General features: G+C 39.4%; 1 protein-coding gene across 1 annotated transcript; it reads left to right on the forward strand.

The window, feature by feature from the left end:
- Positions 1-1,885: 1,885 nt before the first annotated feature.
- On the forward strand, positions 1,886-25,862 carry naa30 (N-alpha-acetyltransferase 30, NatC catalytic subunit). The gene is made up of 4 exons (XM_063049416.1): positions 1,886-3,136; positions 11,372-11,495; positions 20,933-20,988; positions 23,484-25,862. Exons 1-4 carry the CDS (start codon positions 2,387-2,389, stop codon positions 23,619-23,621), a joined length of 1,068 nt encoding a protein of 355 aa, XP_062905486.1. The 5' UTR covers positions 1,886-2,386; the 3' UTR covers positions 23,622-25,862.
- The last annotated feature ends 269 nt before the right edge of the window (positions 25,863-26,131 follow it).

Below are 26,131 nucleotides of genomic sequence, written 5' to 3' on the forward strand. Positions count from 1 at the left end.
GCTGAAGGGTCTTGGTTCGAAACATCGACAGTACTCTTTCCCATAGATGCTGCCTGGCCTGCTGAGTTGCTCCAGCAGTTTGCGTTGCTCGGATTTCCAGCATCTGCAGATTTTCTCTTGTTTGCCAATGTGTACTTAATGGGTTGGATACCTGAGGAGCATTCTTTCTGAGGATGGCGGCATTGACAATAACATCCAGAGCCACATTAAACAGGCATCAGCTGCCTTTAGGAGACTTCGGCGCAGAGTCTTTCAGAACAGGAGCCTTCGTCCCTCCACAAAGGTTGCCGTATACCAAGCGGTCTGTGTCACCACCGTCCTTTATAGCTGTGAAGCTTGGGTAACCTACAGCCGTCACATCAAGTCCATGGAGCACTTCCACATAAGCTGCCTCCAGCGCATCCTGGGAGTTACCTGGCGTGAGCGGGTGCCTCACACTGAAATACTTGTAAAAACCAACTGCAGGAGTATTGAGGCCATGATCACCCAGCGTCAGCTGCAGTGGCTGGAGCACATGATAAAGATGCCCCCATGTCAGCTACCCCGTAGAGGCCAGCTACATCATGGTCAACACTCAGCTGGAGGGCCGTAGAGGCGCTATAAGGATCAGATGAAGAATGCTTTAAGGAAGTACAAGATCAGATCCAAGGACCTGGAGGAGGTTGCTGCTGACTGTGCCACTTGGCGACAGCTGTGTAGGGACGGGTTTCGTATTCTGGAGATGGAAAGAACAACCAGAAGACAGCAGAAAGAGCCAGGAGAAATGCAGCCATGGTTGCCACCACTACAATATATACATGTCCCACCTGCAATAGAGCTTGTGGGTCCAGGATAGGACTGTATTGTCATCAAAGATCTCACCGTTAAAGGAGTGGACGTCGTGATCGGATTTCGATGGGCAACTGAAGAAGAAGAATGGGTTAACTGGTTCCATTTCGTATTGTAATAAGTAACTTGGAGAGGCCGGGTTGAGTGAGGAAGCGTCTCAATTATTGTAGTGGTGTACCACCTGAGGGAGCCACATTAGTGGCAACAGTCCTGTTGGTTCTAAGAAATGTAATAGAACACTACATAATGCATTGAATAGGAATGTATGAACGAAATGTTCCTAATGTAGGAATGAAAAATACTTGTCAAATAAAAGTAAATGTGCAAAGAAGATTTTAGCTCTTATACTGTTTACCTTTACAATTTCATCATTTCTCTGGCGTGGGCAACATTACCAGAAAACTGGGGTTGCATTTCTCTCAACCTTGTTTTGTATCCAGATTCAACTAAAAACTATTCCTATGGTTTGTAAATAGTATAACGGTGATACATCACACATGTCTAAAGTGAACTTTTTGATCTCAAGGTAAAACTTCCCTATAGAAGCACTGAATCTGAAATTTAAAAAAATTTAAAAAGGAAATTTTCATTGGGTCACTCAAAGACTTGAAATGTTAACCTCTGATGCCCGATCTGAGTGCTTCCATCATTTTTGTCTTTACCCTTTAGAATTTTTTGAATTGACCATTATCCTGATAAGGAAGATGATAATTAATATTTGCAGTATCAATTATTTCCTACTTTAAATTAAAGAAACATTCAACGAGCGCCTCACTTTAGAATATTTTACATAATTTGTCATAATCAGGCACAACATATGATCAAAAATAGAAAAATAACTCAGCGGACGGGAATGCTTATAATACGTTTAAGTATTTCACCATTAGCAGAGCCAAACTCACATAAGCGACATTGCAATGATAGAAACACCCGACAGATCAGGAAGGTTCAGTGTTAAAAGCAATATAGAGTAACTACAGCTGCGAATGAGTAGAGGATAAGAAAGTTTCAGATTATTTTTAAACAAAGCATACAGACGCTTGCATTTATCCCACCAGGAAAACATGAAGAGTTTTACACCTTCGCAGCTACCAGCCCTCAGTCAGTCAAAGGTCAACGTCGTAAAAAGTTAATAAAGGCGGAGAGCGTGCCGTATTTACGACAGCGGTTGACGTTACCGGGGGCAGTGAGGTCGCGCGGTACATTTCCTTTACGGCAGTGCCTGGGTCGAGAGTGGATACGGCCTCGAGTGACGGGCTGCGGGTTGGTGCTGCTTGTGCCGGGAGTTTCTCTCGGTTTTCAGTTTCTTTCTCACCTCCCCGACCCTTATTTCTTTATTTCCTGTAATAGTGCCGGTGTTGGGCTTCACCTGACAAACCCGGCTTGGCCTGCTCTGGTCCACCACCTCGGGATGTTCGAGTACAACAAGTAGCAAGTTTCTTCCCCCAGCCCCCCATCCTCCCCGCCCCACCAACCCCTCACCCGCGGTTGCATCCGCGTTTCCCCCCTTCTGGCTGATTCGCCCACATGCTGTCGCGGCATTTCTTCACTCTTTAGGATGTCGGACCTGCCAGCTGGGCCCAGCGTGCTTTCCCCACCCCTCGCTGAAATTTCGGCCTTTCCCGCTGCTCTCAATCACTCCGCAGGCTATGGCCAGCTGTCCGAGCCACAGCAGAGAGAGAACAGCGAGAAGCAAGAGGCCACCTTGCACGGTTCGGGGCAGGAATGTGTCGACGAAGTTGGGCCGAAACCGGCAAATAGTGTTCTAGCCTTTTCGGAGACTACCCGAGCGAAGAAGGGTGTCCTGCACCTTCATCATCATCATCAGCAACAGCGAGTACTGAACGGCTGCGTTATTCTCAACCCGGAGCTCCAGTACAAAGCGGATCGCACAGCCCGGGTCTCCAGTGCAGAGGCCGGCGCCGAGTTTAACGCGGGACTGTCACTGTCCCAAAGTGGCAGAAGGAAACCTGACGCCAGCAATTGTGGGAATCCCGAAGTGAACCATGCGAATCAGAGGACTGCCGAGGCGGCTGAGGCCGACTCTAAAATGCCCAGGGATGGACTTGATCGGATTGGTGTCCGGCCGGATGACGGGGATCAGTCGTGCCTGATCGCCTCGGTAGCCGCTTGGAGCTTGCATGCCCAGCAGGAGCCCGACACAAACGAAAGGATACGTTACGTTGGCTATGAGTCAGAGTTGCAAATGCCGGATATAATGAGGTTGATCACGAAGGATTTGTCTGAACCCTATTCCATTTATACCTATAGATATTTTATTCACAACTGGCCACAGCTTTGTTTTCTGGTAAGTGTGGTAGTTGGGGAAGGGAAGGTCGTTGTGGAATATATGTGTTAAAATGTTAGTCAAGTGAACTACTTTCCATCAAGAACCAATTTAAATCGTCATTCTATCGTTATATTCTAATCCTTTTTTTTAACAAATTAAATCGAAATCTCAATCGGACTGTTGATAAAGTACTTCGGTCCCTCTGGACTGCCGTGGCGTGCCGGTGAACGCCATACAATTCCCTCTGCAAGGACACCCGGGGGGAGAGGCAGGCAATTGAGCTACCTCCTCAGCCTGATGCCGGTAGAGAGGCCTTGCTTAGGCCAAGGAGGCTAGATAGTCCCCGTATGTACAAAATACGGAGAGTGCAACTGAAAACTGAGAAGCAGTCCTTCGCAAGCTCGCATTTAATCTATAGGATATTCCGAGATTGTTTCATTAACTGTATAAACTTTAGACATTTATAGATTTAATGCTTTTATGGACAAATTATATAATGCCTCGAATGGAGTACCTTTCATAAGAGCTGAATATTAACTGCAAAGTTGTTACTATTCTGTGACTTCATTATGAAAGGCACCCTCAGTAGCTGGGAATTTTGATGTCAATGCGTCCAGTTTTACATCTACCTAGGCTTTGAACTTCAAACATAGAAGACAGTTTTCAATGTGTCTGGTCTTTAACTTCCTAGTTCCATTTCATACGAAGACCAAATTAAAAGTTGAAGGCCATTGCAGTAGTGTTTGGAATGAATAAAGTATACTGGCATTTAATACATTGTTAAATTTTATTTGAGGATGCTAATTTTAGCATGTTTGTAATGTTACAGTTTTAAGTACCTTGTATTTTGGTAGTTGATATAACTGATGTGAAAAGTCATTTTAAGCAGAATTTTTAGTTTTCCCTAAAACAATGTTTTTGATTCATATTTGCAAGCTCACATTTATTTGCTACTGCAAGTGACCAAGATTTTTTTCAGTTGTCTAACGTAGTATGAAGTTGTCTAACGTAGTATGAAGTGCTATATTTGGATAATACAGTACAAAACATAGCTACTGTATTATCCAAATATAGCCACAGAGATTGTTCATATGATTGAGAAAATCGTTAATACATTAATTGCAGATGAAAAATCTGTTATTGTATGATAAATAACAAAATGCATAAGACAAATGTCACATTCAAAAATTTATCCAGAGTTGAGCTTGTGCACTTTAATAATTCTTCTGCTTGCTGTCCATTCAGACTTAGTTTATTTAAATTAGTTTTTATTTCTCATGTGTTTTGGTAATCGTTCCTAAGTGTAATTTTTCTTTTGTTCTGTTTGAACTGCCACTGTCCTGTTACTCAATTCCTTTAATAACAATTCATTCACTTCCTGTGAATGAATTGAAAGCATTTTTAAAGAAGACACCATTGTTTAGGGAGCATACATTACACATAGAGTAATATGCCCTAGTTTAAAAACATGGCACCTCCACTGATGAAGCAGGTGGCTTTGGAGCTGTTCCAGTTTCCATATTGCTCCGAATGGAATTGGATTTTGACCCAACAGGGTAGTCTCAACAGGCCTTTCATGAGGTCCTTAAACTGCAGCATTTTTGAAGGATATTTTGCAGAAGCAGCATAAATTTGGTACAATTGTTTTAATAAAAAAAACAGTTGGGAGTGGAACTAATGGGAACTGAGTTTTTCTTGTGCACTATGTTGCTCATGGCATAGCCACAGCTTCCATGAAACACCGATCTTAACTGTAGTTAATTTGTTAATATTGCTCAATCCTAGAAGTTATTTCTAATTTATTATTCACTGTAGCCTGGTAATTCCATAACTGTGTTACATAGCAGGTAGATCCTAGATTCTGACCCTGTATACAGAAATTTACTGCTGTATAATCAACTCAATTCAGTTTTGTTTGAAACTAAATTAAATGAAAACTTTGAAAGATTTCTGACGCATACAGACATGATATTTGGGATAAATATAAACTTCTAATTCTTCTTGTCTTGAAAAGTTATAGTTGTTATGAAATTGGAATTTGTATGTGGCAGTACTAATAATTCAAGTTCCAAGTTATTGTCTTTCAACCATACACATGTATACTGTCAAATGAGACGATGTTCCTCCAGACCAAGGTGCACAGCACAATACCTATAACTCACACACAACACATAAAATAATATTACCACAAGTAAACTAACAAATAAGGTGCATGTAGAATACAAGTTTAAAAAGTTAGCAGTATAACACTGCTGGTGCTTTATATGTGAGGAGACCTGGCTGGAAGCAAGGAGTTCAATAATCTTATAGTCTGGGGAAGAAGCTGTTTCCCATTCTAACAGTTCTTACCCTAATGCTATCCTGCCTGATGGGGATCAAAGAGATTGGACAGATGGGAAGGATCATTGGCAATACTAAAGGCCTAATGTATGGAGTGCCTCTGACAAATATCTCTCATGGGTGGAAGAGGGACCTCGATCTCACAATCCTTTGTAGGGACTTGCAGTCAGATGCCTTGCAATTTCCATATTAGATGGTGATGCAGCTGGTCAGAACACTTAGTGAATTTCAAAATCTTTTGTGAATGCACTTAAGAAAGGTAACATTTTCTTTTTGTATTTTATCGGATATTTAACATTGTCACAAATTTAGGGATGCTTTTTTAATTTTCAGGAACAATAGACATTTTGACGTGTTGCTTTTGACATGTCAGAAGTGACCACAACAATTCATTAACTTGATGTGGAATTATTTCCTGTGGAGACAAATATTGTTAATAGTGACAGTTGAGTATCTGTTTTGAACAACATATGTATTATGTTTGTGACTCAAAATTTATGGCAGGTGGTGCCGCTATTAGAACTGCTGTCTTGCAGCTTCAACAACCTGGATTCAATTGTGATCTGCGTGTTGTGTGTGGAGTTTGCATGTCCTTGCTGTGCCTGTGTGGGTTTTGCTCTAGGTGTTCCAGTCTCCACTAACATCCCAAATACGTGAATCTGTAGGTTACCTGGCCACTGCAAATTGTCCCTCATGTAAATAGAATCTGGAAAACGTTGTTGGGAAGGTGTGAAGAATAAAATGCGGTTAGAGTGTATGTAAATGGTCTGCATAGAGTAAGTGGATGAAAGGGTCTGTTTCCATGCTGGGTGACTCTGATACCATGGTAACATAAGGTAACATCTTCCAGATGTTTTTCATCCATACCACTGAATGATGCAACATGTTTTCATAAAGCATTACAGCACAAGAACTGCACAATATATTCCAAATGCAACCAAATCAAAGCCTTATACAGCTGCAATGTGACTTGCAAATTTTTGTACTCATTTCATTTTCAGTTGAAGGAGGAAAAGGAGATCCAGCAGAACCACTCAGTGTATCTGTATCAATTTGCAGAGCGATGCCACATATGACTCATAACTGTGATTCTTAAAATAACCTGCATCAAATTCTCTGCTCTGATCAGTCCTTCAATATTATGTGCAGTTTGTTCTTGAGTGGGTATAAAACACTGCAGGGACAGTATAGGAAATGAGAGAAACGCATCTGAAAGATAACTAAAATCTCACTTCCAAATATTGGAGGGATCCATCTCAAGAAAAGGAATTTGATAGTTCAGAATTCCCTGTGAGTAATGCCATAGGAGAAGGCATCATCTTATTTAAATACCTCATTGGGGATTGCATTGACCAAACCAGTTGATAGCCAAGAGTGGAAACACTTCTCCACCCTCAAATGCCACAGAACCTTTTTCACTAACCGTAACATTTTACTTCTCTTGAATCCTCCTGCCATGGTCCAAAAATGCTTTTCCCACTTCGACCGTTGAATATAAATTTTCAAACTTTCTAGTGAGTAATTTTTAGTGACGTTCAGTGCTGTAGTTTAATTAAAGATTTATTTGATGTCTGTTAAAGTGTTCTTAAGTTTGGTAAAGTATCTTGTAAGTTGCAAGTATGTACCATCTGTTGCTTGGACACAAAGTTCCCATGAAAAGTTATCATTAACTTGAGGCATGACTTCATAGCTTCAACATTTTAATCTATATGGGTAGAAAGTGAATGTTTCAATTATTTGCTTTTAAGATGATATGTTGACTATTCAGTCCTCATGTGCTTTGTATCCAGATTAGTAAAATGAACAAACTGGCTTAAATGCACCCAACCTTTGAGTAAACTTGCTAATTTGTGGAATTAAGGAGAGTAAGAGCAGAGTTTTATACCAATTTCCTTATTGCTGGTTCAGAGGAAACTTTAATCCCATTAATCAGGCTTGCATTGGAACCCAGGTCGCTGAAACGAAATAAAAATTGCTTGAAATTCAAAGTGCTGTTTGGGCATTCTAAAAGTTGTGTGTTTTTATCTTGTTAGAAATAATATGAATATTTGAGAAACAAAAAATCCCTGAAGGAATATAATGTTATTGTGTAAAGAATTGCAAAAAAAAATGTGCAATACAGTCAAAAGCAAAGAGATGTGAAAGACAGTTTTAATTACTCATAAAAATGTGAGATCTACAGGTGGGATGCGAGAAGCAGCCTTTCCCCAGTGGGATGACAACTCATCCCATTTGTTAAGGCTGGTAAGAGTGCTGAATGCACCTGCCCAAGAGCTCCTTCAGCGAAGAGTGGAGCACGAGGGCAGCTCTCAGCAGACAGCTACAGTTCCCCGCGGAAGTCACCACCACATCTCTCTGCCCAGACAGAGTACTGTGGTCCACAGCCGCCAAGACAACATTGAGTTAACCATCCCACGGGAAGGAGGAGTGGAGGCTTGCCTATGAGTGGAAGAGGCTGCAGTACTCAGACCCGACAGCTGAGTGTAAGGAAGCTGGTTGGAGGGCCATCATCTATCCTCTGGAGGTAGGAGCTGGGGCATCGACAGCGTTACTCTGTGATATGGCAGTGACTGGAGCGAGGTTCAGGAGGGCCACCAGAGAGTTGGCTCAACAGGCAAAAAAGGGCAGCTTTTAGCTGTGGCTGAGAGGAAAGGACAGAAATAGGGGGACTGACTAATGCTCCTCCACCAGGAGATGTACCAGGGTTAAGGGAGTGAAGCATCAATGAGCGGTGGTCCACGGCTGATGATGACCCTGCAGCTGACCTAAGGGCACGTTGGAGGTGTGACAGGCAGCAATGCCAAGCTGGAAACAACATCTTCCTGTAAATCTCATTGAATAAGCCATGATGATCTTTGCTACAGAATGCTTATCTTTGTGAAGGGATTGATTACCTTTATTAATAGGACCAGAAAACAAGTTGGGTGAATCAGGAAGTGTTAACGCTAATTTTTGGTAGGTAGTAAAACTAATCAAATTTTTGTTAGCAGTTATTAGCATCCAAATGGATGTATATTTGGCATGATTTGAACAATAAAAATTAGACTAAATGAATATTTTGAAAATTGACAGTTTAGACAGTGAAGTGTCTCGTGTGCCTTTTCCAATTTATACTGTAAGTTCTTTGATTTGGAAGGAAGGTAAATTACCAGATTTTAATTTCTAATATATGTACGATAGCAATCTAGATTAGCATTCTCAACTTTTTGATGTCTCCGGGTATTCATAATGAAGACGATGTAGGTCTAATATGACTTATAGAAAGTGCAAAGTTTGATGCCGAGTGATCGAAGGGTCTTGACCCGAAACATTTACTGTACCTCTTTCTATAGATGGTGCCTGGCCTGCTGCGTTCACCAGCAATTTTTATGTGTGTTAGTTGTATTCTTGTTTGGCTAGTCGAGTTTGATAATATTATGTGGCTTGTGATGCAACCTCGGAGGCAGAGAGCAGTTGAAATTGACCATGTTACTGTGAGTGTAGAATCACATATAAAATTGGATCACACAGTGATGAGATTTTTTTCCCCTAAAGGATATTAACGAAGCAGAATAGTTTTATTTTCAGTAGTTATGAATGACTACTAATAGTAGCATTTTGTTTCAGATTTATTTAATTAATTGACTTCAAAATAGGATTTAAGATAATTACTTCACTCTTCTGAAGAAGTATAGGTTGATAGAGTACCCTTCAGTTAGTGGAAACATATATATTGCATTAGAGGAAGGAGCACTTCATCTGTTACGCACTCAGTTCTCATTTTGATTTTGATTTTTCCATGAAGTAATACAATTTGTCTTTTTTTAAAGTTGTATTCTGATTGAATAACTTGTTGCAGAAGTGACTATCAATACTTTTAATGAGAAGATTGGTTATTTCAGAGAAATATTTTTTTTCTTTTAGACAGTTTTCCTTTCATAACGCTGCATTGCTCCCCCTTCCCCTCCTGAATGTAATTAAAATACAAGCTTCATCCTTTTGCTCCTTCAGGATGTTTTAGTGTCATCTGAGTAACCAGCATGCAGTATCTTTTGAACATAGTCTGTTGTCATCCAATGGACTTCTGTATATTCCTTGTTCTCTGTCCACATTTTCAATCATTTCCTACAGCTATCAATTATCTTTAGGCTGCAATCTGGATGATTGCCTTTGAGCATTTACTATTAATTCCATCCAGTGTTTACTTCGAAGCTCTTCATCTTGCCTTAAAAGTTCTATCCATCAGTAGAATGTCTTTCATTGACTTGTTTAAATACTGTATGTCCATTAGCTTATTTGCTATTAAAATAGTTTTCTAGCCAATTATTAAGCTTATTAATTGATGTGTTGTATGAGCATCTGTATACTAGTTAATCAATAACTTCTATTTTGGATTAATTTCAATGTGAACCTCCTTTTTCAAGTTTTATACTCTTCATATTATTCCTATATCTCTTAAAACATTTCTGTCCATCCAGTTGTGTTCCTCAGTTTGTATTTTTATTCTTGATGCCACTTCTTCAGTTTGGTGTCTGTTTCTCAGATACTCTTGTCATTTCAGAGTCTTGAAACTTGCCTGTCTTGATCAGTATTCTAAGCATACACCTAGTAGACTGACCTTTACCTATCGTTAAAGGCATCGTAAAGATCTTAAGAATGCTTAAGGCTTAGTTTTATTTTGAGATTTCTTCTAGGCTTTTTCCTTATGAAAGAGCCGTCCCTCAGTTCTGCAAATGTATTAGCATCTACATGAATTAGTACTTCTGTCTTCCAACCTCACTCATTCAAAAATCTTCAGTCCTCCCCTTTTTGAAAATAGACCGCTCCACTGCCTTTTATCTTGATACCACAGCCTAATTAGGGTCTTAAATGATGCACAAATTTATTCTCTGGCACATTTTCTCCATCTGCCAAATCAATTCCCTTTACCAGCAACTATCTTGCATGTTGACTGATTCCTCCAATTGTATTTTATTCATAGGCTAGTCTACATGCTAAAAGGAGTAGTCTTGTCTCAGAATTGCTTCTTGTGGCTAGTCCATGAGGCCCTCACAACAGTTAGTTGAGTTCAATCTTAGTTTCCCATCTTGATTATTTTTCTATTGACTATCTACCTACTTTCTTCACACATCATCAAGCTCTCTTCATATTGTAGGAATCAGTGCCACACCCTATCTATTCTAAGACATTATCCTTAGCCTTTAGTATAAAATCCACTGTTGATTTTTGAAGAGCACCAGAAAGAACGGAAGTGGCAATATAGATTAATCAAACATTATGGAGAAACTATCTGGGATTTAAAAAAGAAGTGGGATTTTATTCTGGTATATTGCAATTGTCTTCAAGCTGAGCAAATTTTATTTTTTCCTATTGATTATTTTGTGTGTATTATTTACTAAAGTTGATCATCATTGTGAAGAGATTACCTTTATGTCTGAAATTTGTGAGACTAGAAAACGGTTGGCCTAATCAGGAGGAGTTAACATCATTTACTAAAAATTAAATGATAAAAATTTCAATCTTACTGAATTTATTTATTTAGCAATATAACTCGGAATCAGCTTTTCCGGACCTTCAAGCCATGCAATCCCAGCGACCCCTGACAAACTTGATTTGCCCAAGCCCAATCACAGGGGAATTCACAATGACCAATTAACCTACACGGTACGTCTTGGAACTGTGGGGAAATTAACCGGAGGAGCTGGAGAAAACCCCACGCATTTCACCAGGATGTGGAGAAACTCCTTACAGAGCCGTGCCAAAATTGTACGTCAAACTCCAGAAAGTTGCGATAGTGTCATGCTAACTGCATCATAGAATTGTTGAAGCTTCAATTAATTTTAATTGTATTGTACCTAAATTGATGAAGAATAATTTGGTCAGTTGGTGTGTATTTGTTGACATTTATATTGTGGTTTTGGTTTTGTTTTACAGGCTATGGTTGGGAATGAGTGTGTGGGTGCCATTGTCTGCAAGCTGGACATGCATAAGAAGATGTTCCGGAGGGGATACATAGCTATGTTAGCAGTGGATTCCAAGTATAGAAGGAAATGCATTGGTGAGATTTCAACATCACTATGAAATTAAGTGTTTAAAATTACTTCAGTTGAAAAGGGGATTTGGTTAGAGAATTTGTTTTTTCTTTTGGCTTCTTTTTGTATCCTTATCGCCTTGAGAGTTGTCTGCCTTTTATAAATGAACTTATCCAGACCACCGTCTGAGTTGTTTTGGTTCCAGGTCCCCAGGTGATGTATTCTCCCTTCTGTTTAAATTGCTTCGAGGTATTGTCCTCCTATCTTTCCGTAACAGCTGTTGAGTGATCATAATATTCTTCCAACTGCCCTTGCCTTCTCCTTTTAGGTCCCAACATTTGCATTTTTCAGTTACCAAGGTTCCATACTTTGGAATTTTTGCTTTTCCATTTTTTATAACTTTCCTATGCAGGCCCTCACCAGCTTATGAATGACAGTCTGTATGTATGAATCAATGTTTGGAAGACTGACAGGATAGATATGCCAGTTTCTGCTGCTTGGAAACATGGTTTGCAGCCTTATTTTCAACTTGTGAACTGTTCAGATTACGAACAGTTCACAAGAATGGAACTGTCAAGAGTTGAGTTCTATGACCAATCTCCTATGCATTTCATAATCTAGTCCCTTCTGAATATATTTCCTTGCACTTTAGTGACTTCTGATGTTTACATTAAAGATCCCGTGTGCATTTCAAATCTCTGTCCATACCCAGCCTCCTTTTCAATATTTGGTATATGATAGGATGTTAAATATCTTTAAATAATAAACGCCTAATTTTACTCTCACTTAACTACTTAAATTGCAAACATGTATATAGTGTTTAGGTTTTATATAAATAGCAGTCATTACTATTTCAAGTTAACTCTGTAAACAATAGGCTCTGAAGTGGGTGAACATATTAACCTAGATATTGCACAATATTCAGAAAACTAAGACCCCCTTGCAAATATAGATGAAGGGAAAAGTCCAGAACTTACTGAAAGGAGTTCATCAAGAATTTCATATTTCCTTACAACGTAGGCAGTATGGCCCCTCGAGACTATGTAGAACTTGGACTTGCATCCTTGTAATCTATACTCTCTCAGCTTCCCATTAACTAACCTCGGATTTTCCTACCACTTCTGTGTACAAGGAGTAATTTAGATTATCCAATTATCCTTGTACCTTTTGGAAATGCGAGGAAAGTAGAGCAGCTAAAGGAAATCCAGGTAATCACAAGGAGAACGTGCAAACTCCATGCAGTACTGAACCTCACAATCAAATCAGGGTCAGTGGGACAGCAATCTTACCTACTGCGCAACTGCGATACCCAATTTCTTTTTATTATTAGATTCCACGCTGAACCTCTTGGGGAATTCATCAGCAAAGTGCTAGCTTTCTGCAATCAGACAGTTAATAATGCTGGTGATTCTGCCAGCTAAGCCTGGATTTTATTGCTTTTTAAATATTTTTGAATGTATTATCTAATAGGTTTTTAATTTTTGAGGACAAAGGCATTCACAAAGATTCAAACTGATGACTGTAACACCAAGTTAAACTTGGGGGTTTTGTTTATAGTTGGCTGTCAAAAGCGTCTGTGGGCAGGATGTGTCCAGGCTCCACCTCATTAAGCTATTTGACTGTGCTGCACAGATGTTCAATAATTATCTGAGAATTAACTTCATTGCTATAGGAAGATCTGCATGATGCCTACAGATCCATCAGATGGGAAATCAGTCCAATCAGGAAATTCTAGGTCCTAATATTCTAAAAAAGCACAATTCAGTGGGAGATGGGAAGGAAAGCAATACTGAAAATTCATTTGTGGGAAAGCTATGCTTATACTTGTTTAATGCTTGCTTGAATTTGTAATCATTAGACAAATGTTGATATTTTAATTATTAAATGAATCATTAGCAAGGGAATGAGGTATATAACCATCAAATCTGTTGGCCCTTGATGACCAGTTCCTCAGAAAACCTACACCGTTCTTTCTGTAACAAATGGGACCTTTGTTCATCTTAAAATCATAATAGTCATTGCTTTAATTTATGTCCTTTGAAGTATATCTTGCAGTGCAGTTTGATAGTATACATTTTCAACCCAGGTTCTCTGGAGATCTACAGTGGCTAGATGGAGAGAAATGCAGTTCACTGCATGAACACAATTGGAACCAGCCACCGGTTGTAAATGTGTGTGAGGCTGAGGGCAACCGCCTGTTGCGCTATAGGCTAATGGGAGGCAGCATTTGTATAAAATTGCATGGGAGTCTGGCATACTAATTTCAAATTGGGTTATGAAATTGCCTGTTTTGAGACTTCCAGTTACATAAATACTGTATCGAGTTTACTATATATACCATTTTGAAGTTTTTCTCTTTTTAAAGGGAGATTTAGATACTGCAGGGAATATATTCATTTTGGTTATGTTAGTTGGAGAAGAATGTTGGCCAGACTGAGGACAAATTAATGTTCCTCTGAAATTGAATACAACACATTATGCAGTCCTTGCACAAATGTCAGGAAAAAAATGTACACCGAAACATTTAGTATTCCAGAACTCTAGCTGACCATTGATGACCCTTAAAATTAAAGGATGAGTACATTTTGTGCCTGTTTTCCCCACTTGAGGAAAGGAATACCTAGCATCATTAGAAGCATTTTAGTATAATGGATCTCCATCAACTGTTCCATTTGGCTTTGCCAAGTTCAAATTCTAAATTGTGTGTCCAGATATTGTAGAATTTACAATGGATGGTAAATTAGAAAAAAGATCATTAAGGAATTTGAACATCTTAGCTATTTGCTAAATTGTGGCTTGCAACAAATTTGTCCAGTAATGCATATGAAAATATGTAACCTCAGAATATGGAGTAAACAGCAGTAAACCTTGCAGAATGTGAAGTTGAAAACTGGAATTGCAGGTCAGTTGCTACTTGAAGGAAAATAGTTAACATTTCAAGATGATGGCGTTCTGGTTCATTTTCCATCTATCTGTGCGTCCATATGCAGGAAACTGATGCAGGGTGAGGCTTGGGCAACACTTTTGGAAAGTGCTTCAGGAGGGGACACATCAGTCCTTTGCGAAGTTAATTGGGTTTTAAAACATATCTTGAAGCCTGTAATGTGACAATTTATACTAGTCCATTTGGATTCTGACTTTGAGATTTTTGTTAACTAGCTAAGAGAGATTTCCACCTGTTTCTTTGTATACTTTTACTAAGCTGCACTATGGCTGAACAGTGCTAAAATTAATATTTTTCCCTGTGCTATTTGGCCTTCTGTTCATTTTTATCTATACATTTGGGTGTAGATTAATACTTTTTATATAAAAGGGTCAGTATAGTTCATATCCATTGAATCTGTTTAAACAGAATGCAAGAGAAGGGTGCTAAGTGACGAGTAAAGGTGTTCTCCAAAGAACAGGCTTGTAAGATGAGTGTCTAAAGCTGCTTTTTGCATTACCATTAGTACTTTAACTACCTAATGATTAAGCAGGCCCTTAACCCAAGTATATTTCAGTTGTGCATTTTTCACCACTTATAATAAGACCGAAAAAAAAAGGCACAGGAACAAAATTAGGCCATTTGGCCCATCGAGTCTGCTCTGCTATTCTGTTATGGCTGATTTATTATCCCCTTGAACCCCACTCTCCTGCCTTCTCCCTGTAATCTTTGTCACCATTACTAATCAAGAACCTGTCACCCTCTGCTTTAAGTATACCCAATGACTTGAACTCCACTGCCCTTTGTGGCACTGAATTCCAAAAAATTCACCACCTTCTGGCTAAAGAAATTCCTCATCTCTATTCTAAAGGGATATCCCTCTATTCTGAGGCTGTGCCCTCTGGTGCTAGACTGCCCCAATATAGAAAACATCTTCTGCACATCCACTCTGTGTGTATGTGGCCTGGTTACACAACTATTGTTATTAATAAAAACGCTAGAGACGGGAACTAAGTTTCATGGTTCTTTACTGGTAGAGTCTGAACTTGATACACACATACAGATCAATACATGCCTAACAGTGCATGCAACGAGTGTTACTAAAACATAAAGTAGTCCCTTATTATAATGTAGGCTATACGGTACACTCCGCCCCTTTTATTTTAACTTTTTTTTTACTGGGGAACCATGCTAAACAAATGTTTACCCTTAACATACAAACGCCTACCATTTGTTTACAAATTATAAAGTAACTTAATAATATCAAATTATAACAAGCCTTTTTCTTTTTTTAACTTTTGGTGTAAGACCCATTTAGAGCTCAAGTCTCTGGGGAGGTTTTCTCTGCCTCTCCGGGTAACGTCTGTCCTGAAACGTTTGCTTTGGGGAATGAGTCTCCACAGGTACATCAGGTGGGTCATCAGCACCGTTGACAGGCTTATCTGTAGATGAGGCTGATGTGGTCACATCAGGAGTGTTTGCCTCTATGTCCAGGGAGTCCGGGCAAGGTGTTGTTGTATTTTTCACCTGAGCATCCAGGATTTGGTCCACATGACGTCTCCATACGTTCTCTCCCACCTCCACTGTATACATCAGTGGCCCATTTATGGCGGAAATTGTACCTGGCTGCCACTCTTCAGTCCGGTAATCAAGTGCAAGAACTGACTGTCCCACACTGAAGCTCCGTGTTAATTTCGCATTCAAGTGATTGAACCGTCTGTTCTGCACATCACGCTGTACATCTCGTTTGAGAAGATCCATGCAGGACCTCAGGTTCCTGTTCAGAAACATCATCGCTGGAGTCTGATTAGTGGTTGTATGTACTGCATTGCAATAGGCAAGGAGGAAGTTGTCTACCTTGTGTTGCAGTGGTCGATTTTCACTGTCCATTGCCTTGATGGCTTTCTTGAATGTCTGCACAAATCTTTCTGCCAAGCCATTTATGGATGGATGGTAAGGGGCAGATGTAAAGTGCTTGATTCCATTGTTCTTTACAAAACTTCGGAATTCTTCAGAGACAAATTGTCTTCCATTGCCTGTGCATATTTGTTCTGGTATGCCGTTCCTGGCGAACATGGCCCTCAGAACTGTAATGGTCTTTTCTGATGTGGTTGTCTTCATTTTGATGACCCCTGGCCATTTGGAATGTGCATTGACAGTGATTAAAGAGAGAGTCCATGAATGGTCCAGCAAAGTCAATGTGCACTCGTTGCCATGGTGATGAGGGCCACTCTCATGGATGGAGAGGGGCTTGTGGTTGTGTGTTCTGGATCTTTTGACATCCAGAGCAGTTTTTGGTCAAGTGCTCAATCTATTTATCGATTCCTGGCCACCACCCATAGGCACGGTCAAGACCTTTCATCTTCACGGTACCCAGGTGCCCCTCGTGCAGTTCCTCCAGTACTCTGGTGCATAACTTGGGAGGAATCACAACTCGTGAACCACACGTTAGTGTTCCAAGACACACTGACAACTTCTCCTTCCTCGCTGAGAAGGCTGGAAACAGTGTGTTACACTGCGCTGGCCATCCCTTTACCGTGATGTCATACACTTTTGACAACATAGGGTCATTGCGTGTTTCTCTTTCAATGAGGCTGTTTGTCACTGGTAATTTTTCAACTGTTGTGTGAAAGACCTCTGCCGAATCCATTTGAATAGTTATCTCTGAAGTCGGCAGCGGTAAACGTGACAAACTATCTGCATTGCCATGTTGCTTGGTCCCCTTGTGTTCAATGTCATACATGTGACCTCCTAAGAAAAGAGACGATCGCTGCAGCCCTTGTGCTGTCATCACTGGAACACCTTTTCTTGGGTTGAAGATTGACACGAGAGGCTAATGGTCAGTCAACAGGGTAAACTTTTGACCATACAGGTAGTGACTGAATTTCTTGATTCCCCACACAAGGCTTAGGGCCTCTCTGTCAATCTGTGCATTGTTGCATTCAGCTGAAGTTAGCGTTCTTGAGGCAAAGGCTATTAGTCTTTCTGAGCCATCTGGAAACTTGTGCGATAACATGGAGTGAGGCATCACAAGCCAGTCGGATTTGTAAGGAGGAGTCAAAGTGCGCGAGCACCCCTTCTGAAGTTATGAGTCTTTTAGTTTCTTGAAATGCTTTCTCACAGCTCTCAGTCCACTTCCATTCTGTCCCTGTCTGTTACAGTGCATTTAGTGGGTGTAGGACTGTGGACAGGTTAGGCAAGAACTTGTGGTAATAGTTCACTAGACTAAGATATGCTCTCAGCTGAGACACATTTTCAGGTGGTGGTGCCTTAAGCACCACTTCTGTCTTGTCTTGAGACATGTGTAAGCCATCCTTGTTGATCACATGCCCACAGTATGAGATTTCCTTTTTGAAAAACTCACATTTCTGTCGATTAGCTCTGAGCCCATATTTTCGACACCTGGTGAGCACTTGTTCAAGGTTAGAAAGATGTTCGTCGTCATCTTTGCCAGTGACAGTGATGTCATCCAGGTAACACTGAGTCTCTGGAATGCCCTGCAGGACCTGGTCCATTGCCAGATTGCAGGAGTTGATGCTGTCCCAAACACCAACCTGTTGTACTGATAAAGTCCTTTGTGTGTATTTATTGTCAGGTATTTCTTGGATGCATTATCGATTTCCATTTGAAGATAAGCCTGGGCCAAATTGATTTTTGTGAAATGTTCCCCTCCTGACAGGGAAGTAAAGATGGCCTCAATACGTGGTAGAGGATACTGTACTGTGCGGAGAACTGGGTTAACAGTCACTTTAAAGTGTCCACATATGCGCACCATGCTTTGTTTTCCTGGTTTTGTGCTGGAGGTTTCCTTCATCACTGGAACAATAGGTGTGGCCCATTCACTCCAATCCACCTTTGACAGGACCCCAGTCTGCTCCAGATTTTTCAGCTCAGCCTCTACTGTAGGACGGACTGCATATGGCACTGGTCTGGCTTTGTGAAATTTTGGACATGCATTTTCCTCAATCTCAATCTTTGCCTTCATGCCCTGAAGTGTTCCTATTCCTTTCATGAACATTTCCTCAGAGCCAGCAAGTAGTTGTGACAGTCTCAGATGTAGCCTTGCTGCCCTCCTTTGCTGACACAACTAGTGCCTTGATGGTGTGGATTTTCCTGAGCCATTCACGTCCCAGCAACGGTGGTCCTCCATTTTTCAGTACATAGAGGTTCAGCTGCTGTGTTTTGTCTCTGTAGGTCACTGTTACTTTAGTTTTACCTTTGGGACACACTTTCTGTCCTGTGTAAGTCTTTAAAAGGAAGTTAGATATGGCCCTTGTGGCTACAGGGGTCACGGGGTATGGAGGGAAGGCTGGGTTCTGAGTTGGATGATCAGCCATGATCATAATAAATGGCGGTGCAGGCTCGAAGGGCCGAATGGCCTACTCCTGCACCTATTTTCTATGTTTCTATGTTTCTATGTTTAGCAGTAGTTTAGTTTGTTCTAGAGGTATGTGAGAAAACAGTCGTTTGTAGTTGTGTACAAAGATCACGGTTAAAGCTGAGCCTGTGTCCAATTCCATTTTCAGTCTCACGCCTGCCACTTGTGGAGTGATCCATATTACTCTTCGATCATCTGTCTCTTTCACACTGTGAAGTTGCAGACAAGACAATTCACTTTTGTCTGAGTCGTTTTCATCAGAACTGCTTTCTTTCATTTTGTGTACATTGTTGTATTTTCCCTTCTGGGGTTTCTTGTTTCTCTGTATTTTGTCCTTTTTCTGCTGTTGACTAGCTTTGCATACTCTGCCAATGTGGCCCCGTTTGCCACAGCTTCTGCATTCTTTGTCTTTAAACCAACAGTCCTCAGGGTCATGTGACATGTTCCCACAACGGTAACATTTCTTTCCTTCATTTCTGTTCAGTGACATTTTATTCGTAGCATATTCCAGAGATTTTTGTTGCATCTCTGAAGCACCCCGTGCTGCTGTTTCCAATGATATTGCAATGTTCAGCACCTTCTCTAATGTAAGGTCTTTTTCACACAGGAGTTTCTTCTGTGTGGTTTCACAGCGCATGCCACACATTAACCTGTCCCTCAATGCGTCTGATAGACCAGCTCCAAATTGGCAATGTTCTGATAATTCGTGCAATTCAATTCAGCACAATATTCAGAAATGCTTTTATTTTTCCTCTGATTCTGTTTGTGAAATTTAAATCTTTCAGCAATGACCAGTGGTTTGTGGTTTAAATGCTGTTGGAGAGTGTCTACTATTCGCTTGAACCTTTTGTCAGCCTCCATTGCAGCCCGTATGTTTTTGCTGTCATAGCACAGAGTAAGACGCTGGCTTTTCATCATTAATACTATTAGCATCACAGTATAATGCCACTCTTTCAATGTAAGTTACCCAGTTTTCAATGCTACTATCAAATGCTGTAATGGTTCCAATCATCACCATCTTTGTTATGTTAATTTAGTCCTATTTTTCCTTGTATTCTTTTTAGTTAACTCCTTGCAGTCACTGCACATTCCACTTGACTCGGGTGTCCTTTTTGCTAGAGCAATGAGCGCACTCCGTTTAGATGTGTGTGTTGCTCCTTTTCATCTCCCTTCTCTCTCTTCTCCGAGTGTCGTTATCAGCTAAAACGTGGCGTTCCGATAAGATGTAGGTTCATAACTCTCGTCACCAATTTGTTGTGTATGTGGCCTGGTTACACAGCTATGTTATTAATAAAAATGCTGGGGACGGGAACTAAGTTTCATGGTTCTTTACTGGTAGAGTCCAAACTTGACACACACACACAGATCAATACGCACCTAATAGCGCATGCAACGATGTAAAGTAGTCCCTTTTTATAATGTAGGCTATACGGTACACACTCTATCTTGGGCTTTCAATATTTGATAGGTTTCAATGAGATTCCATCCCTCCCCCACTTATTGTCTAAACACCAGTGAAAGCAGGCCCAGAGCCATCAAACGCTCCTCATATGTTAACTCTTTCATTCCTAGAATTATTCTCATGAGCCTCCTTTGGACCCTATCCATCTTGGATAAGGGGCCCAAACCTGCTCACAATGCTCCCAAGTGTAGGCTGACCAATGGCTTATAGAATTGTAATAGAGTTGTACACATCCTGCAACACATTTATAAATTGACTTTTCGTGCTGTCCTTAATGTAAACTGTTTTTATTGAATCTGATGGTATTAAAATAGCATCCAGGTACTTTGTGGGTTTGTGGCTGTTTTAGAAATATTAACATTGAAAGTTGCCATCTAATTTTATGCATGCAAGAAACTTCAACTGGATAGATTGTTGTCTTGTTTCTTCGCCATGATGAAACCAAGTACAAAGTTTTTTTTAAAAATGAATTGTGCTTCATCTTTGTAGGAACTTGTTGAGCCCAATGTTTTTCTAGCAGTATGACAGCCATCAGGGAACTCTGTAGAATCCATTCCATGAATGGCACCTCTTAAGCACTACTTACTAGTTCTGTACCTTGTGTGTTCTGATATCACACTTGAGATTTTGGGGAGTTTGAGTTTATGATTTTATTTACCTCTGTGCTTCTGAATATTTAATTTGCTGCCTTGTTTTGCAGGCACAAATCTAGTGAAGAAAGCAATTTATGCCATGGTAGAAGGTGACTGTGATGAGGTAAAGAATCTGCAAAATCTGTTGGGCTTTATTAACATTTAAATATTTTATTTGTTTGGAGTACTATTTGCAAACCCCTGTCTGCATATTCATTATCCCGTTGCTTCTTCTTTCTGTTGAGTACTTAACCGTTTTGACTGGAATTCAAAAGTCAGTTTTCCTGTCTCTGTGTGTCTCACCTCCCTTTAACTGATGGAGTGAATTATGAGGAATTTATCCTGGTTGCTTTTCCTAATATAGAAACGGGCTACAATTATTCTATGCAGCAAAGAGCCTGCAGAACTTTGTAATTGAAAGAATCAATTACCAGACATTCCACCTCTCCCGGAAGTTCCGAGAGTCTCCTGCATATTAATAGTGGCTCCCTGATGCCCGCAAATTATATACAATGTCCCGGAAATTGATTTTTTTGAGAGTGAGCGTGAGAGAACGCGCGAGAAAGAGCAAGAGAGTGAGCACAAGAGCAAGAAAGCAAGCGCGAGACAGCGAGCGTGAGAGCGAGAGCAAGAAAGCAAGCGCAAGTGACAGCGACCACGAGAGAGAGAGAGCACGCGAGAAAGCAAGAGTAAGAAAGCAAGCACGAGAGAGCGACCACGAGAGAGAGTGAGAGCAAGAGCGAAAAAGCAAGCGCACGCGAGAGAGAGCAAGCGAGAGCGAGAGTGTTCCAATAAAAGAAAATATGAAACGTACGTCACCCCAGACTACACTAAAGTGTACCCCTGCCTAATAGGGGTCAGAATGATGACAGTGTTGCTCGCTGCACTGTTTGCAACAGTGACTTTTCTATTGCCCATGGTGGGTTAAGACTGTAAAAGACATGTTGAGGTGAGTTTAACAGGTATCATTCATTCATTAGCATAGTTAACGTTATTTAAACTAGCTGGCTAGCTGCTAAAGAGCTACTCTATTGCAGACATCCCACCTCTCCCGGAAGTTCCAGGAGTCTCCCGCAAATTGATGGTCCTACCTCCCTGAAATGAGTTTTCGCAGGGTGGGATGTCTGAATTACTCAAATCCAGATTCAATCCAGTTGTTAAGTTGGAGACCAACATGTGTTGGAGTTAAAAGGATGTTAGATGTTAATGTCAATTTATTTCCAGGAGTGTTCTCGGTACACTTTCTGTATCAGTCATTTTTGTACAGAATTGGATATATCAAGTGCGTTAGAAACCCAGTTCAGTTTTTTATGAAATGTGCAAAACCACAGTTGCAAAAGGGGAATATGATATAGGTAGATACACCCATGTAGTATTTTTTCTATTGGTGCTTGCTTAATTTGGGAGGAAAAAAATCTTTAAAATGCAAATTGAAAGGAAAATTGTGTAACAGGTCTGAATAATTTGTGAAAAGCGTGTTCTAAACTCCATATTTCGCTTTATGAAGTTTTTTTAACTGGTAATCATAAAGCATCAACGGGTATTAGGATTACTATAAATTACATTTTAAGAGAATAACTACCTTATCTCACGAGCAGGCTAACAAAAAAAGTGGTTATTTTTAAATAGTTTCTGTCCATGAGTGTTATCTGTATAGTCTCCCAGATTAAATCTATTAAATCTATTGTCATGACATTTGAACTACTCCAGTGGAATTGACTAAAAACTGAGACAAGTGGCGTTTCACGGGGATTTGCATTGGATCTTCAAATCTTAATACTTTTCAAATTCTCTGAAGTGAAGGATTGTATAAATCAAAGTCTGTAGGTACTGAGTTTGGAGGCACAGCAACAGACCAGTTTGGCAGTTGAAATAAATGCAAGAGATAAAGGCATAGAAATTAAGTTGATAGTTTGACGTTCATTGTGGTGAGGTATAAAGTTAATCACTTAGGATTCAAGAAAGACATTTTTGTGTACCACTTTAAAAAAAGGAAACAATTTTGGAAAAGCAAATAAATTTGTATGTTCAAGTATTTCAATCACTCAAAACCAGTCAACAGGTAAAAAAAACAACAAAGACAATGTTATTAATCCTATATACAAGAATTTGATGTTTTGCTTTAGGTTATATAGTTTTGGTCATGACATGTCTGAAATTCTGCTTTCAATTCAAATTGCTTTCAAGAAATATGTATTAGCTTTAGTCCATGGGCAGAACAACACAAGATTGATACCAGCATTAAGTGATGAGAGCAGATTGCATTCAATTCATTAATGTTCCCTTGAGTACAGAAGATTGAAGGTGAACTAACTGGTATGCTTAAAATGGAAATATGAATCAATAATATTGTAAAGAGAAACTTGTCATCTGGCTATTAAATTCAGTACAATAAAACAAATCTTGAGATTAGAGCCTGTTAAGGGAGCTGTCAAGAAGTGCTTTTTCCACAGTGTTGTTGAAATCTAAACCCCTCCATGTAGCCCTTTTCCAATCGCTGAAAGGTCTGTACCTGATGGAGAATAAAACAATGAAATGATTTCTTATGCACTTTCTGTTTGGTGTATGTGATTTTTTTTTTTGGTAAAATTTAAACACCATTTTTCTTTTCAAATGCAGGTTGTTCTGGAAACTGAGATTACAAATAAATCTGCTCTGAAACTCTATGAAAATCTTGGATTTGTGAGAGACAAAAGGCTGTTCAGATACTACTTAAATGGAGTTGATGCATTGCGTCTTAAACTGTGGCTACGTTAAAGAAATAAAAAGAACAAGTTCAAATGAGTCCTTTTGGCATGCACTGCAATTTTTTATGAATTGCTTTGCAATAGGGCTCTTGATTTCAATGCAGCTCTTATCTGTCTGTCTCCATTGAGTGTCACATACATTTGTTGCACTATGGCATGGCGCAATTGTGCTAAATTTAAAAAACGGGATTTTTTTTCTCAAAATTGTCAAAATATTCATGGATGAACTGTGATACCAGAAAGATGAAACATTTTTGAGATGCATCACTTTAGTGAATGTGAGAAACGATATAATGTTGCCTGTCATTTGCAGCAGACAGCATCTCAAATGACTTATTGGTGGAAAATGTTTTGTGGCTTCCAGAGAGCTTGTATGTTGATATTTCTCCATGGATTTACACCAACGTTTCATTCAGAAATTTGCCAGATTAAATATTGAACTCCTCAAAGGGTGTTAATTCTGTTTTTCAGATTTTATTTTTCATATTTAAATTTTCCATGTAATAATTCTTGGTACCTCAGTGATTACTGAATGAAGAAAGCACATATTAGGAGTCGTGTGTATGTGTGTGAGCATAACAACAAAATAACATTACGTCTGCCAGTGCCTGTATAGATGTGCATTTAAGTCTCATTTCAAGTTTGAGTGCATGCTTTTTTGTTTCCAGACAATCTTGCAGCAGAGTTTGTGATTTTATTTGAACAATGATTTTGGTGGTGAGTGACTCTGCTTTTTCCATGATTAGGATTTCCCCCTCCCCCAGCAAAAAAAATGCTGTTATTGCTTTGGGAACTATCTGGTAATTTAAGTGAAAGATTTTTTTATTTTTTGAAAAATTGTCGAGTAGTTGATATACCGTCCCCTTGCACGCCATAATATTTTGCTGATTCTCTATAATGCACTTTTCTTGGTTTAAATAGAATTTTTAATAGCAGATTGTATGTTTGAACAATTTTAACCAAGAATTGATTCGGAATCTTGAAAGCCATGAAAGAGTGGATTTTTTTTAAGTTATTGGGACACATTTTATTGTCCGTATTAGTATGCAAGCAGGTCATCTGCAGGATCCCCACCTACTACCTACATAACTTGGCCATTTCTAAAGACATAATTTGAAGTGCATTTTACCAAATTTATTTCAAAGTCTGCAATCCTCCTGCAGCAGAGCTTTTCTTTTCGAGCTAATTATTTTCACTCTTGAATATATGAGCTACTTGGAACTTTACTGTTTTGCATTTCAAAATAAGTAACACAATCTGCCTTATTTTTTTTGGGAAGGGTAGATGGCCACTGAACAATGGATTTGACGCATTCATAAGTTTACAGTTACTGAACATCAGATGAGTTTCGAGCAGAGCATACTTTGTAGAATGGATCCTTGGACTTATGGACTTGCATAAACCAACTTGATTTCATTGCCACAGTTTTACTGGAGTTGAGGATAGTATATGAGATTGGACAACCGTTCAATGTCACTGATTTAATTCTGTGTTGAATTATTGAACTTCTGTTTCGTCAGTAAATGTTACTGAATTCACTAGTATCTCTGCTACTCTCCAAAGAGCAGGAATAAATCTACGGAAAGGGGCTAAACGGAAATTGCAATGTTTGTAAGATACTCTGTAAGATACAGTAAATAAAGTGAAAAGTGGTTTTAAGGTCTGAAATTTTGTGATTTAAAAATGTATAGGATATTTAATCAATAATTCAATGTTGCCACAGTAATTCCACAAAAATAATTTCTGGAGATGTTCTTTATTTGATAGACATTTTCAGAGGTGATCTTAAAATGTCAAGGTCCTAGATAAAGAGATGAGCTTCACTTCAATAAAATTTCCTCTTGGGAATGTGGCATTTTACAGATATACTCAGCAAATACATTTATAAAACTTTTGGCTGATAGCTTTTTATACAGATGAAATTGTGTTGATTACAATGCTTCTCAGTATTTAAGAATCTGTTTATGGATTGTTGAATGATATAAAATTGCTCTTTTGATGATTGCTTCCACCGTATGGAACTAATTCAATTGACCATATCTGAAAATCCTGTGACAGCGTTACATACTCAAATCTAACATTTTCATTTTATCAACGAGTTTTCAGTACTTGGAGGAATGAAACTTGTGTACTGAGATGTTCAAAGTCAAACTAAAATGTTGAATTAGATGGCTCTGATTCAATTTGTATAAAAGGAGCTTTTTTTAAAATCTTATTGTGCCAGAATGTAATTTGTACTAATTAGGGATGTTAAGAAATGGCATCAATGTCTGAGGAATATTAAGGTCTTGTTTGTTTCTAAGGGTACATATGTTATTTTTGTTTTCTGTAATTTGAAGTAAGAAGAATACAAACCAAATCTAATGTAATTTAACTAAAAAAAAACAAAGCTAAGGCTTAATTGATTCTCCACTAGCAATAATTCCATAGAAGGCAATTGCCCTGATATGCAATTTTCTGGAAACTACCAGATGATTTCCAATAAACACCCCCAGACAAGCCTAACTGTGTAACTAGAAC

Source organism: Mobula hypostoma, chromosome 1, assembly GCF_963921235.1.
Source record: "Mobula hypostoma chromosome 1, sMobHyp1.1, whole genome shotgun sequence".
In the NCBI taxonomy this organism is placed as follows: domain Eukaryota; kingdom Metazoa; phylum Chordata; class Chondrichthyes; order Myliobatiformes; family Myliobatidae; genus Mobula; species Mobula hypostoma.